Source organism: Podarcis gaigeae (genome assembly GCF_964106915.1).
Source record: "Podarcis gaigeae genome assembly, chromosome: 1".
In the NCBI taxonomy this organism is placed as follows: Eukaryota; Metazoa; Chordata; class Lepidosauria; order Squamata; family Lacertidae; genus Podarcis; species Podarcis gaigeae.
In genome coordinates this window covers 111,005,234-111,021,172 of record NC_139678.1, presented here as the reverse complement: position 1 = coordinate 111,021,172, position 15,939 = coordinate 111,005,234, and the positions used below count along the sequence as shown (strand labels likewise).

Genomic DNA, 15,939 nt, shown 5'->3' with positions numbered 1-15,939 from the left:
TGCTAGGGCAAGGAAAAAGTTGGAGCTATTCTTTCTCAGTGAAAACTTCCTTGGCCAAAGAAGACTTAAAATCAGAATTGTAGAATTGGAAGGGACCACAAGAGTAATCTAGTCCAACCCTGAGATTAAGCCTCATGCTCTGCTGACAGAGCCATCTTCCAATCCTATAGTGTACACCCTTGCCTAAGACTGAATCCTACCGAATACAGTAGTGCTTACTGAGCGTCATATCATTTCACCTATCTTCTGATTGGTTTATGGAGCAGTGCAGAAGGGATCGTGGTGGCAGGATTTCTCTCCTGCACTGGCTATATTTACTATTACAAATGCAGTAGCAAACTTTATTAGGTTGGGAAACAGGGTCAGCTTAGCTCACTGATTGTCAGGATAATGTCAATGTGCAAATCTCTAGGCTGTGCGCACACATTTTCATTTTCCCCCTCCAAATCCTATTGTCCTAAAACTGTTATGTTATATCTTCCTTTTCTGTCTGCTTCAGGCTTAAAATAACACTGCTTTCTTTGAGGGAGAATTTTGCTGCCTCCTTAAAGCTGCATTTTGAGAAGCTCTGAGAATTAGATTGGGTGGGGACACATTACTGTACTCAAAATACTTCAGCAAATGCCTGGGTGATAGGGCCATTAGTGGCTAACAGCCAGATGGTTTAAAGGACTCGGCCTTATGCCCAGAGCATCCTAAACCTCTAAGTGTGAAACAAAAAGGATTGAACAACCTAAGTGCTTATGCCATCAGTCCATCCTTGTCAAGTAGATTCTGGTACAGACCTACTAAACACTCTGATATTGACCACTGTCTTGCTCAATTGGCGTTAGGTGTGTTGCTGTCCATTGTCACAGCTCCCTACAATACTAGTGATACTGAACTAACATTGTTTGGGATGATCATGCTTTTTAGCAGACAATTGCACTCCCTCAGCAGTGCTTCCAGTCTGTTGTATGGCAGGCCCATATTTGCTTGTTATTTGTGAATTTTATTACAGCTGCTATGTGCAGAGGTTGTTTGAAAAACATCTGAATTAAAACTCGCCTCCTCCTCCCCTACTGTAAAACTATATATTGTATTCCACTTGGAACAACAAGCACAAGGGTGAAGGGGAAGGAACTGCGGGGCTAGGAATCAGGTTGGTGCTAGGTTTGCACGTGTCCCCATAGCCACAGGCATTTTTCAGTCAAGACACAGCTATCTCAGGCAACTTGCATGGTAAATAACTCCAGCACATTGATGTTGCCATATGGAGGAGCACTTCTCACTTCTTCCGCTGGATGGCTGACCATTACACAGGAATCATGCCTGAATTTGAGCATCTGTAAACTGGACCGTGTGTAGCCGTCCCCTTTCCCCTCACCTCAGTGCTATATTTGAGAGCAAAAGAAGCCATTTAAATTCAGCTTTCACTACCGTTCATGGCTGCAACTGACACTTCAAAGAAGCCTCCGTCTCTGTAGCATTCCTCTCTATTGCTTCTGTCATTCACCAGTAGTCCGTGGATCAGTTTAAGAATTACTTAACAGGGTGAGATTATCTTTCTCAAGTTTCCTTGACATAAGCATTGGCAGTGTAATCCCAAGGCTGGTGGGGAGTACGTGTGTGAATAGCACATCCCATAGTCAGGCCCGTCTGCATGGCTCTTCTCAATTTCCCCCTACACTTTTCTATTGCAAAACAATAGTCGTCAAGTGGAACTCCCATCATCCCGAACTGGCAAAGCCAGCAGTCATGGACGATGGGCGTTGTAGTCCCCCCCCCAAAAAAAACCCCACAACCACTCTGGAGACCCACGTTTGGGAAACACCAGGAGCACCTTTGAGGCGCAAGCCCTGCTGCTAGGGGGAAGAAGACGCCAACACCCTCCACCCCCATCCAGTCACGGAGAGGCCACACCTCAGCGAGGGCGGACTGCCTCTAGGGCAGGCACCCCCAAACTCGGCCCACCAGATGTTTTGGGACTACATCATCCCTAGCTAACAGGACCAGTGGTCAGGGATGATGGGAATTGTAGTCTCAAAACATCTGGAGGGCTGAGTTTGGGGACGCTTGCTCTAGGGAAAGCCCTAAGGCCCCTTGCAGCTGGGGAGGGAGGCAGGAACACGGCAGCAGAGCTCCCGGTTATGAAGGCGGGCTCGGCGGTGCCCCTGTGGAATGGGGCAGGGAGATAAGGGGAGCCGTGCTTGTGCGGACTGGGCGCCTGCTCTCCAAAGTGACGCCCAGGAGAGCGAGCGGGGAGACGCGCTGAGGCGCCTCGTCTACGGCCGCCTCGCCTTCCTCCTCCTCGCCGTCACGTGGGCGGGAGGGGCGGGCGGGAGTGTGCGCGCGTGAGGGGGACTGGCGTAGAGCGGGAGACCCTGTGGCCGCGCGCGGCTCAGCTGCCGGCCTGGGCGTCCGCGCTCCTTCCCTTTCTGGCCGCCCTCCCTCGGCCCGCAATATGCCTCCGCTGCCCGCTGGCTGGTGGTCGCCATGCCGGGCATTCACGGGAGCTCGCCGTCCTTCTCGCTCCGGGGGCTGGCTGCCGCGTCGGGGTTTCTGCTGCTGCTGCTGCTGTTTCTGAAGGGGCGCCCGGGCTCCGCAGCCTCCACCGGCGCCGCCGACCTCGCCAGGCGCCCTCCGAAGCAGCAGCCGCAGAGAGCCGCCCTGGCGGAGGCATCTTCCTCCGCCGCTACTCCAGGTACGTCTCCCCGCACTCTGACCGCGCAACATGCGAGTATTTGCACCCAGAGGCTCCCGCTTGAAAAAAAAACCTCTCCCACGTAACACCCACATTTTTCCCCGTATTGCGTCGCACCCCATTTCTTTCCCTCGCGTTGCACCTTTTCGTCCCCGTCCCCGGGTTGCAATGCATGCACACACTATCCCTTCTCTCCGCCCTTATGAGTGGACGGAAAGACCCATTCATTCCCTTTAACCTTCTGATCTGGATTGTTGTTACGATGATGATGAGTATTTAGCAGCGTGCTGCTCTGCTCTCGCCTTATGCCGTTCATCCGTATTATGTAGCCCGCCTGGGGAACGTGCATTCGCCTCTTTAGCGTGGAGGGCTTGCGGTAGTAGATCTGCCCTCGCTAGCTTGCCACAACATCACCCCTGTTTTAAGATCTGGGGAGGGAATGTCGCATCGGGTTGTTTTGTTATGTTTTGTATGGGGTTTGCCTGAACAGCGCGGTTTCACTGGAGTGGCTGGCGCGTTGCTTGGAGAGGTTGCCCAATTTTATAGACGGCCTCCTCGCTTTCTCGCAGAGTTTACATGGCAAGCCCAGACCGGCTTCCTCTCATCCCCATCCATCCATCCATCCATCCATCCATCCATCCATCTCTTTCTCTCTCTCCCCCCGCCCCCCACCCGACGTTTTTCACTTTTGCCACTATACCCGTCTCTTTTCTTCCATGCAGATGGATGAGTGCGATCAGGATGGTAAAATGTATTTACATCAACTGCAAATGCGACATTCATTTTTTAAAATGCTACATAGAAAGAACAGGACAGCGTGTTCTCCCCAGGAACAGGAGGATGCAGTTTCAGTGGGATCAGGGATGAAACTAGGCTTTATTTCCCCCGGGTCAAAGACCCAGTTTGGCACACACACCCTCCCCCAGGATGGGAGCATCAATAGCTCTCCTTTGGAGGCTTCACCTGGGGCAAAACCCATGACTCCCACCCCCTCCAATTACCGCACCGAGTGGGATGCATCTAATGCACAAGCCCTCTCCCCTCCCAATATTGCCTCATGCCTCTCTCCCCCTCCCCCATAATGCAATCTATTTCTTTATTCACACCATTAATTTCATCATATTGCCTTGTTTGTATGTGCCCCGTCCATGGGTTGCATCATCTCCTCCCCTTTCCTCTCTAAAGCTGCACCTATACACTGACACCAAAGCTCCCCTCTGCTTTCCTCACTGGGTGGACTCCCTTATTTCTCTCTGGTCCTTTTGCCTCTGCTTCCCCTTTAAATCCCGCAGTCTCCCTTCCTCTTCCCAGAAGACTGGCCCTAGCCTAGACCATGCATGTGCTGCTTGTTATTTATGGATAGTGTTGCTGAGGAGGGGGTCTTGGCACTGTGTGTTTAATGAAGCAGCCTCCTTGCCTCTTGGGGATGTGAATTAGCCCTCCAGTTGCTGTTCCTTTCCCTCTATGGGGATTTAATAGCTGACCTGGAGCAGCTGCTGCTATGCTGTACTTTAAAGCTGATATTGAAAGCAGCTCCATTGGTGTATTGTGATGTGATATTCCTTCAACCATTCCCTTCTATCCACAGAAAGGGAAATATTTTGTATTACGCAAGACTCCTTTTTTTAAAAAAAGATGGAGAGATGTTGTTTAACTAGAAGGGAGATGAAAGTGTCTTGGGATTTCTTGCAGCTCAAAATGAGCTTTCTTACCTGAACATCGTATATTGAGGAAAATCAGTTGGAGTTTGAATTCACCATTTTATAATTTTTTTGTTTTTTGTTTTAATGGATCTTGTGATCTCACTTGGCATGAGTTCAAATATATGTGCAGAGTATGACACATCCAACAAGGAAGTTGCACATCTGGTGATTTGTGATACATCATTGGTGATCTAATTTGCAAAAATGAAACACTGGCTGCTGATGTTTCTGTTTGCATTTTCTAATGCCAAATAATGGTATTTTTTCTTTTTCTAATCAGAATTCTTCTTCTCTCCCTTTCCCCTTGTTGGCTTTCCCTCCCTTGTTTTTTACTCTTTGGATACAGCAGTGTTGTTGTTGTTTTTAAGGGAAATAGGTCAAGATCCAAAAAGATGTGCTAGCTTAGTCTTTAGCTTCCAAGGTAATACTTTTTATTAAGCTTAGCTCAGTCAATTTGTGCTGGTGCGAAATGGCTAGTTTATGTTAAAACGTCTTCGATGACTGGCAAAATCTATGAGCTCACTTGTTTTTTCAGAATACTCTGCTGAGCAAGAAAATGTGTCATTTCCCTCCCCTTCTGGCAGTAGCGTATGCAGAAATGTGATGTTTCTGGCTTGTTTCTAGAATCAGCCTTGCATTGCAAATGCTCCTGTACCATAGCAATTGGTGATTAAAGCTTTGTTTGAGAATCCTTGTTTGTAACTAAGATGCCTGTAGATTTGTACTTCCTTCAGATCCTTGTTATTTAAGGCTTAAGTAGAGCCATAACTCCTCAGAGCAGGGATGACCAACTGAGGGCCCTCCAAATTATGTTGGACTCCAGCTCCCATCAGCCTTAGCCATCATTTCCAGCGGGCAGGGATGATGGGAGTTGTAGTCCAGGGACAACTGGAGGTCCATAGCTGCAGGTTCAACTAGATGCTTGTTACATAATGAAGCCATGGCACTTTCTTTAAGTGCTTAAGGTAGCTGGTATCCCTGTGAAACATATAATCATATGACTAAACTATTACAGTTAAGATGCTTCAGCTCCAAAATGTTTCCCATTTTATTCCATGGAGAATAAACAGAGCAGTTTAAGTTACATTGAGCTTGAGCAAAAGAATTGTTGCTTTTAATGCTGTGGTGTTGTAAACCTCTTGAAAATGTGGCTAAAATAAGAAGAGGGGAGCAAACATGTTTACTCATTAGAGTCACATTTGGATGCCAAATACATGACCATGGACAACAAACAGTGAATTTAAAAAGGTCTTTGTAGCGGTTGTGCTTTGGTTACACACCTCCTAAATTATATTATGACTTGTGTTTTTTTTCAATTTAAACATGTTGGTTCCAGGCTCAGGATGGACAAAAGGATGCTCTTGAGATTATTTAAAATTACAGTAACAGAATCATATCATGGAATCACAGAATTTTAAAGTTGGACGAGACCCTGAGGGTCATCTAGTTCAACCCTCTGCAGTGCAGGAATCTCAGCTAGAATGCCTAAATGCAAGACTGAATGTTAGCCAAATGAAGAGAATAGAAAGGAGCACAAAACTTGACAGGGGAGTCAACCGACACTAAGACATATGCAATATGAGGAACATATTGCTGAAAACATTAAGGTTGATAATTTATTTCATTGTATTGAAAATCAGACAAGCAGTTAGACCATTATGCAACAGATGGGTGAATGAATTAGGAAAATTGCAAGGAAACTGAATTAATTATTTGCATCTGTCTTCACTGTGGAAGATGTTAAATAGTTCTCAACCCAATTTTCTGAAGAAAGGCACAATAAAACAAAAATGAAATAGAAATGACTAGATGAAATTCTGTTCACCAGTACATTAAAATTAGTAAATTATCAAGCGTAGATGGCAAACCCCTGAGCTTTTTGAAAGGATTCATATGTGAAACTGTTGGCTCTTCTAGCAAAAAAATAGACAACTTGTTCTTGAAACCAGCTTCCTTATCAGAGGAGTGAAAGATAACCAATATTATTACCAGCTTTTAATGAGGGATCTCAAGTGAATCCAAGAAATTACAGGTCTAGTAGCTTCACATCTGCCCCAAGTAAAATGGTGGGAAGATGTTTGAAGCTACAATGATTGAAGAACATTGAAGAATAAGCCTTGCAGAGAATGAATGAACATGGCTTCTACAAAGGGAAGTTCTGCTCTGGCAACCTTTTGGAGTTACCAGAAAGCTTTTGTTAAAGCTTCTCATGAATATACTTAGCATTGCAAAAAGAGGGCAACTCTTACAGATTGGTAACTGGTTGAATAACAGGAAACAGTTGATGGGCAGTTTGCAAAACAGAGGAAGGTAAGAAGTTGGATCCACTAAGGATCTGTATTGGTACTGGTATTATTTAATTTATTCATAAATGATATAGAGCAGGGGTCAGGAACCGCTTTTTGTTCTGTGGGATGGATATAATGTCAGGTGGATCTGATCTACTGGAAGGCAGCAGGATTTACATTCTCTACTCAATTTAAACAGTATTAGAAATGGATGGTAAGGTCTGGATGCCATTTTTTTTGCACCTGGCTGACACTCAAGGATTACTGAAATGTTTGTGCTTTGAAGCCTCGAAGTATATGTTAAGGATAGGCAATATGTTAAGGAGTTTAACAATAAAGAGTAGAGTGTTTTGAAAACTGAAGTATATTTTATTGTAAACACTATATTAAACAAAGTCGGCATACAACCCAACTGAACACATCTTCTCTCTGGGGATTTTGGTTACTCTTAATACTTTAATTGGGACGCGGGTGGCGCTGTGGGTAAATGCCTCAGCGCCTAGGGCTTGCCGATCGAAAGGTCGGCGGTTCGAATCCCCGCGGGGGGTGCGCTCCCGTTGCTCAGTCCCAGCGCCTGCCAACCTAGCAGTTCGAAAGCACCCTCGGGTGCAAGTAGATAAATAGGGACCGCTTTCTAGTGGGAAGGTAAATGGCGTTTCCGTGTGCAGCTCTGGCTCGCCAGAGCAGCGATGTCACGCTGGCCACGTGACCCGGAAGTGTCTCCGGACAGCGCTGGCCCCTGGCCTCTTGAGTGAGATGGGCGCACAACCCCAGAGTCTGGCAAGACTGGCCCCTACGGGCAGGGGTACCTTTACCTTTAATACTTTAATTGGACCTAAGGTTCTATGTCTACCTGTTGGCACATTATTTTGGATTCTGAGCTGGCAGCCTCTATTCACATTGTTGAAACCTTGACACTGTACTAAGGATTGGGGAAACCCAGCCAGATGGGTGTGGTATGTTATTGTTATTGTTATTATTTATTATCCTCACTCCCCAGAGACCCCCATTCAAGTAGCTTGGGCATCTGCAGGACTTCTGCTACATTGTTGGCCAAGCAGGATTCACCTTTTGTGTAAACAATAGGCTTCTTGTGGGTGCTGAACAGTGTTTGTGACCCCTGGGATTAGCATGATTGTGGCAGACTGGGGGGGAAATGGGGCTGTTGTGATGCAAACGATGGCAGCAGCATGCACAATCATGATATAAAAAAAGCCAGTATATACAAACAGTGCCTCTGTACAAGCTTGGCCTGGCTGGGACATTTTATGTGTGCTGGAAAGTGTTCATGGAACTGTCTTCAAAGATATTTCAGATACTATAGCTGGGAAGCAGCAAGGCAGCCCTCCTCTAGGCATGAATGTGGGATTTCTGGGAAATTTTGCCCTTGAAAAATTTTCGTTTCAAATTAGGGTAATTTTCCTAGGGTAATTTGCACTGTGAAATATTTAGTTTGCTTTTTTTAAAAAAAGAAAAGATGCCCTAGCCTGCTTTAACATGTTTATACTCATATTAAGTGAACAGTGCTAAAACTTTGAAATCGCCAAGCTTGACTAATACTGTATTGAAGTTGGCATCCATTTAAATAAGAATACACTTATACCGCCAGCATATAGGAGAGTCAATAAGTTAAAGCTGCAGTCTCGTGCACACTTATGTCCCACTGCAGTCAGTGGAATTTCCTTCTGATTAGACCAGTGTTTCCCAACCTTGTGCCTCCAGCTGTTTTTGAACTACAACTCCCATCATTCCTGACTAGCAAGACCAGTGGCAAGGGATGATGGGAATTGTAGTCCAAAAACAGCTGGAGGCAGAAGGTTGGGAAACACTGGATTAGACAAAATAGAATTGCATTGCCTATACCTCTTTAAAACGTGCATTTCATGTTCCGCTAAATTTTCTTTCTAGATATTTCACATATTCTAATATCAAACCTTGCACACCACAGTTCTGTTACCACTAGTATTAATGAAATACTATAAATTGCTTGCATCAGAAATGTGAAGTCATTTAAGGTAACAGAAAATGCTCTTCTGGGCTAAAGAAATTATTTCTACGGCAGAGCTTTATGTTTCTGAATTGATGTCCCAGTCTTGTCCTTTCATTTTTGTCCTTTGTTCTCAGGATTAATCTTGTGTCATAACCAAAACATCATTCATCTGCCCATGGAATGCTTGCACTTTAGAATTGTATCAAAAGTAGTTATGCCAATTAGGTTACTTGGGGAATAATTCCCCCTTGCCTAGAATTCCCACCTAGAATTTAACAAGATCGCGCACTCTTGTGTCTCCACCCTAATTTTATTATTTTGGGTTATGCATTATGCATTGCATGATTTTATAAACGAAACATCAGACCTATTTCTGCCAGCAAGGAGCTCACATTCTAAAATAAGACAGGTGGGTGGGAAGGGAGAGACAAAGGTAGGAAGAGCTGAACGTGAGCAAATGGTGTTATACATACCTAACTTTAGTTACAGCTGATTTGAAACCAAAGGTTTCAAAACAAGGTGTGTTTTGAGAAGTGAAGAGTGAAAGGTAGCACTGCATGAATATTCAAGCAGATACTTTTAGCACAGGAGGCAATGAGGGAGGAGGGTTGAAGCCCTATTAGCAAGCAAGATACCTTTAGGCAGCTGAGGATGGAAATGGGGGAGTGGAAGTAATAATAATAATAATAATAATAATAATAATAATAATAATAATAATAAAAGGTATGTTACAGGAATAAAAACCAAAACTAGAGTGGGTAAGTTCATGACAACCTTTAAAGGTAAGGGCATGGAGTCCATGCTGGAAGCCAAGCAACAGAATTTGAGGAAGGGGTGTCTTGTGGAGTCAGTGTAGGAAAACGTTGTCAGGGGAGTTTTTGATAGATGTGAGAAGGCTGTGATAGGAAGACCAAGGTAGAAGGTTGCAGTAGTCGATGTAGGAGATTACTAGAGTATGGACCAAGACTTTAGCAAAGGGCAGAGGAATGGGAAAATTGATGTACAGGGAGAAGCAACACGAATTTGCAACAGATTGCTCTTTGCATTTAAAATGTGTCTTGCAGCCTGGACTTGGGGCAGGGAATGTGTCTCCTGCAAAGTGAGACCTCCTCTCCCGCCCCCCCCCCCCCGCGCCTTGTGAGTTCTGTGTTATGTGACTAATTCAGGAGTTTCTTGTCTTACGCTTGTCCACAAAGCTGTTACCAGGAAGAGAATCCTGGTTGCCAATAGCAATGGCATTTGTGAATTCCTGCCAAGAAGTCCTCAGGGTTCTTTTAACCCATGTGGCAATGCAGCACGTAGGATCAGAAAAAAAGTGCTACAGGGGCAATGGCAGTGCTATATCTGTGAATAATATTAATCTTGCATTTGTGGGCAGCTGTTCTTGCAAGGAGTTTAGAACATATGCCCATTTTATTCTCTTAATCCTGAGAGAGAAGGTCCAGTGCCGCACAACCCAGATCTCTGATCAAAAGTCTGACATTATCTACTACACCAGGGGTGGTTAACCTGTGGCCCTTCAGATGTTGTTGGGACTTGAATGCCCTATCACCCTTGATCATTGGCCATGCTGGCTGCCGCTGGTTGGAGTAGGAGTTCAATCACAGCTGGAGGACCACAGGTTCCTCATCCCTGTACCCCACCCCACACCCCTGTTCCTCCAGCCGTCCACAACTGAGGATGCTATGCTACGTTGATGGACCATGACTGAATCTGCCAGAACAAATGAGCAGCCATTATGTCTTCATTGTATGGAAAATAAATGATTGTTGGGGGAGAGCCCTTGGCTTCTTGATTATTTATCTGAAGTCTTTATTTTCTGTTAAGATTTTTTTCTTAATTGCTTTGTTTTTGTCACGACAGTATGCAGACCTTCTTGGCATTTAAAGCAGCCTTGAAATGTTGGGTTTATAATTCCTCTTGAATTATAGAGTCTGTTTCACGACGATTGTATGTAAGGAGTCGAGCCAACACATTATTATAGTTCTTTTGAGAAGCTCATTGGTTGCCTGCCCTCTTCTTTATTCGCGCCTCTCTATATTTGTCTCCATTGATTATTCTCCTATGAAAAATTTAGTGAACAATGTTGAGAGAAAACACTGTTTCCACAAATCAGCCTGCTTTCATGTAAATATCAACTTTGGCCTTTAAATATTTTATTGGACATATATTATTTATTATAGTGGATAGCTTTTAAGTTCCATGGGCAGAGCCTGAATTAATTTGACAGTGGGTGTCTCATACATAACATTTGTGAAACGGGAAAGGGGATGTTGGGAAATAGCATATCTTTTTAGAGATGTCCAGCTTTGTGCATGCCGTCGCCTGATTTGACTAGCACAATGTAAGGTGATGTTTGCTGCTTAATACTCACAATCAATAAATGTCCAAATGTGTTGGCAAAATCACACAAGCAGTTGTGATAGTAAGCTGGATCTGGAAGCTGGTCTGTACCCTTATTTGTCTCATGCGGCTTGTTTCCATGCTTTGTCACTGAAAGGGAAGGGGGGGGGGAACTGGAAGAGCTTGTACTCCATTATATATTTCATACCTAATTGTTGCTGATCAGAGCTTCAGCTTCAGTTAACCTCCAGGGATACTTGTGGACACCGTGCCCCATATGGTGGTTCTTGCTTTATGCCATCTGTTAGTAGGTCCTGGCCATACATTTGTTTTAGTATTACTGCACTCCTCCAACATTGACAGATAGCCAGTTTGCCATGAAAAATGTGGTAAGGGGTGCTGCCTTTTACTTTCTGGTATGCTTAGATTAGTATTGGAATGATTTTTCAGCCAAAACCTAGAATTTAAGGCATTAGCCTTGATGGGGTTTCTTTTTCTGGTGGTGGTGGCAGGAAGCAGTCTCCTCTATTTACTTGCTTGTTTTATTGACAAAAATTATGTTTCTCTCCCTACTCCATCCCTCCAGCATTCATATATGAAGCTGTCTTAAACTGAGTCTGACCATTGGTCCCCTGTAGCTCAGTACTTCCAACTTTGACTGGCAGCACAGATCAGGCCTCCGTCGCTTAAATCTGTTTAGGGAAGCTTTTAATGTTTGATGTATTACAGTATTTTAATATTTTTTTTGGAAGCTGACCAGTGTGGCTGGGGAAGCCCAGCCAGATGGGCGGGGTATAAATTATTATTATTATTATTGGCGGGACGCAGGTGGCGCTGTGGGTTAAAGCCTCAGCGCCTAGGACTTGCCGATCGAAAGGTCGGCGGTTCGAATCCCTGCGGCGGGGTGCGCTCCCGCTGCTCGGTCCCAGCGCCTGCCAACCTAGCAGTTCGAAAGCACCTCCGGGTGCAAGTAGATAAATAGGGACCGCTTACCAGCGGGAAGGTAAACGGCGTTTCCGTGTGCGGCTCTGGCTCGCCAGATGCAGCTTTGCCACTGAGCTATGCCTTTCCCCTTCTAAGAACATATTCCTTCCACCATATTGCACACAGATGTGTGCAAGAAGGCCCCATCAGCTGCTTCTGCTAGAATAGCATTAACCATACACATGCACACACATACATACACACACATACATACACATACAGTGCATTTTCTGTTTCCAAAGAAAACTGAGACACTGAGCTTTCCTTACACCAAGATGCATGTAATGCTTAGTTCTGCCAGCCTTGCATTTAAGCACTCGCCTGGTGGGCACAGGTGATAAGTATTTGCATACAGCCAAGTGCATGGTGGAGGGGGGATGGTGTGCTCTGCCTGCCTTCTGTGCACACCAAAGAAACCTAGTGGGCTGCCAGAGAAAGTACCTGCCCCCACCCCCATCAGAGGAATGGAATAGGCGACTAGAAAAATGATGGAAACCCCAGCAGGTTGTTAATTTTCAGGGGACGGGATTTTGTGGTTTTATTTGCAAGGCTGATTTCTGCCCCAAAACGTAATAGGAATGCAAAGGTACTTTTTGTGATGGGCTCCTTTTATTTTGTTGATAATAAAGTCGTTAAGCACTGCTGCATTTTTCAGTTATGACAGTGATATTCATCTTGCATGCCTGGTGCAGGTTCCTCACCCCTGCAAAAGGTCAGCTGTGGTCCTTTGGGGGACTGCAGTCTAGTTTTTAATGTACCATTTCCTACTTGCTAGTTGCTGAGAATTTTGCAAAGGGTGCTGAAGTAGCTTGAACTGCGAGCTGATCCAGCAAAGTAATTCTTTTGTTCTCACCCAAGAATGCCAATGCAGGATCACTTAGCACAGGTTATTTATGCCTTTCCCATTACCAAATGAGTTCTTGAGTGTGCACATTTTCTTTGTAACTTACCTCACAGTAGGGGACCACGCAGTTCCAGAAACCTGTGCTTGTGTAGCACATTTTACTTATTGTTAAGGGTTGTTGCTTCTGGGTTGTGAAGGAATGTTTGTTTTATTTCTACTATAGGCTTTTTCTTCTGTGCTCACCATTAAAGCTTGTGATAATGCTGTTTTAGAAAATAGAGAAACTCATTGGCTTTTTAGGTCATTAAAATGAAGTCAGGAGATAAAAAGCTCCTTTATGTGGCCATGATTGAGTGCTGAATGTGTCCTGGGTATATATCAAGATGTTCAATACCATTTTTGTGTTAGTGCAGCATTCATGGTACGCACACATATATATTCAGGGTAATTCTTAAACTTTGGAAGGCTTCCAAGCTGTTTTATTTCTCCTGAATAAATTACTGCAGCGTATATTATGAAAACTCATTAGCTATTGTAATGGTTGAGACAAAAACCCTTCAGAATTGCCATTGGGTCAGTATAACCCTTGTCTTATCACAGTCCTGGCAAAACAATACTGAACAACTAGAGTTGGGTTTGTTCCTTGGTTGTGTTCTCCCTCTACCCTTGCTATATAGTTGGACAAAGCAGAGATAGTTAGGCAAAGCAGGAATGGGAAATCTCTGGCCTTGCAGATGTTGATGGACTCCAGTTCCCATCAACCCCAGCCAACATAGCCAGTGGTAGTATGATTGGAGCTGTCATCCAACAGTATGTGGAGGGCCACTGGTTTCCCATGCAAATTTGGAAGTGTTGGTGCTACAAAATTTTGCCATTCATAACAGACTGTCATTCCTTATCTTTAAAAACCCCAGATGGTTTGGGACCAAGGTACTCAAGGGATTAGCTCCTTCTGTGCGATCCTCCCCAACTAATAAGGCCTTTTTGTCTTGAGGTGCAGTTGACCATGATGAGTCAAAAGGGAGGAATCTCCATGGCAGTTCCCGGGTTGTAGAACAGTTGCCCCTTGAGCGATTTCAGTAGAGCATGAGACTCTTAATCTCAGGGTTGTGGATTCAAGCCCTGCTTTGGGTGAAATATTCTTGCATTGCAAGGGGTTGGACTAGATGATCCTCGTGGTCCCTTCTAACTCTACAGTTCTATGATTTGTTTGGTGACTTCACTTAATGTCCTATGAAAAACTTTTTTATGCTAGCAGGCATTATTCTTAACTTTTGGTAACTTCCAGCTGCCTGCTATCAGAAATCTTTTTTACCTCCCCCCCCCCCCCCGTTCATTTGTTAATATTTTAATTAACATTCCTTCTTAATTTGTTATTGATTGGCCTCTATAATTAATGAATGTTAGCTGCCTTGTGTGCTTTTGCTAAAATGGAAAGGCTGGATAAAAGATCTTTCCATAAATAAATAAAGCATTTGCCTTGGAGATAAAGGACAATTGAAAATTATTCTCTCCTGTATATGGTATTAAAACAGTTTATGAGACACACAGGTTGTTTTTTTATTATTATTCAACAGAATTTAAATAACAATCAGCTAAACCTCTTACGTGGTTTATGTAAAGCATTCATTTAAAAATATATATTCCTCTACCTTCTACCCTCTTTGACCAAAAAGAAATTACTTTTAAAAGGACACCATTTACTCTTTTTTTATTTACATCATACTGCTAGTATTGTATACTTTGCATATGCCTTCTGCTGGGGAGTGGAGGGGAAATCATTTTCTGTTTGCTTTGCAATAGAGGTTTACTCCAGCTGCTTCAGACAAAGGATTGGTTGAGTCTGTGATGCATGGAGATTCAGGTGTCCAGTACTACTTCAGAGAGAGGGAACCTGTGGCCCTGCAAATGAGGAGGGATTCCCCTCAGCCCCAGCCAGCTTTGACCCTGGTCAGGGATGATGAGAGTTGTAAGTCCAGCAACATCTGGAGGGTCTCAGGTTAGCCACCTCTGCCCTGCAAGCCGCACAGGGACTGTGCTGATTCCTAGCATTCCATATGGCAGACTTCTGGTCCTAATTAGCATAATTAGCAGGAGAAGCAAAACAGCCCCAAACAGAGATAACTACACTGGACAATATTGTACTGGTCTGCAGATGTAACATTTGAACTTGCATTTCTAACAACATAACAAAAGCATTTTTCGAGTAGGACCAAACTGGTGATAGCTTCACCGGTAAGCCGTCTCGGTAGGGACTTTGTGACACATTTGTATAACACCTAGCTAACATTCTGCTCAATAAGCACTGAACAGTAGCAGTAATTAAGTGAATATGTACCAGCTGTCTCCCATCGTTTGTGTTTTCACTAATTGTGATGAGGCTTGACTCCCCCCCCCCAATAGAATAAGAATATGAGAATGCCTGCTCTAAATGCTGAATTAAATAATTTGATGCAAGGGTATGCTAAATATAGCCTTTAGGGTGTATTTGACTGAAGAAAGATATCAAGATTATTCCGATGTGTGGTGGCTTGTGACCTGCATTTTTCATGGGGAGGAACAAGTTTTGACAAACCTGTCTTCTCCTCTTGATTTAAAATAGCTTGTGTGCATTAGAAAGTTCAAATCCAAGATTTGCAAATCACATTCAAATGAATGTATGATCAGTTCAGAACTTTCTTCTCCTGATATGTATATTGTAACGATGTCATACAAAAAGATTGTGTATCAAAGTAAAGCACACTTATATGCAATTGGCAATTTAACAAACAAAAGCAACCTTAACACACTGCCCTTCTACCAATTTATAGATAATTTTACCTTAGTCCTGTGACTTGTCAAGTAAACTCATTTGTTCTATTGAGAGACAGAGGATCATAGAGTTGGTAGAGGCCCGGGGCGGGGGGGTCATCTAGTTCAACCCCCTCCAAAGCAGGAATCTCAGTTAAAGCATCCATGACAGATTTAAGCATCTAGCCACTGCTTAAAAACCTCCAAGGGAGGAGAATCCACATCATAAAGTAACCACATCTCATACAAAATCTCATAATTAATAAACATCAATATATTTGTTAAATATAGTACAGTCATACCTCGGGTTGAAG

The 15,939-nt window shown here is 44.0% G+C and overlaps 1 protein-coding gene across 1 annotated transcript in view; it reads left to right on the top strand.

Annotated features, from left to right (window-relative positions):
- The first annotated feature begins 2,303 nt into the window (after positions 1–2,303).
- The window catches only part of FAM171B (family with sequence similarity 171 member B), a 30,504-nt gene continuing 16,868 nt past the window's right edge, over positions 2,304–15,939 (top strand). Inside the window, exon 1 of the mRNA XM_083707275.1 lies at positions 2,304–2,683. Coding sequence (XP_083563401.1) covers positions 2,476–2,683 — 208 coding nt within the window. The 5' untranslated portion in view covers positions 2,304–2,475. The remainder of the gene's footprint in view (positions 2,684–15,939) is intronic.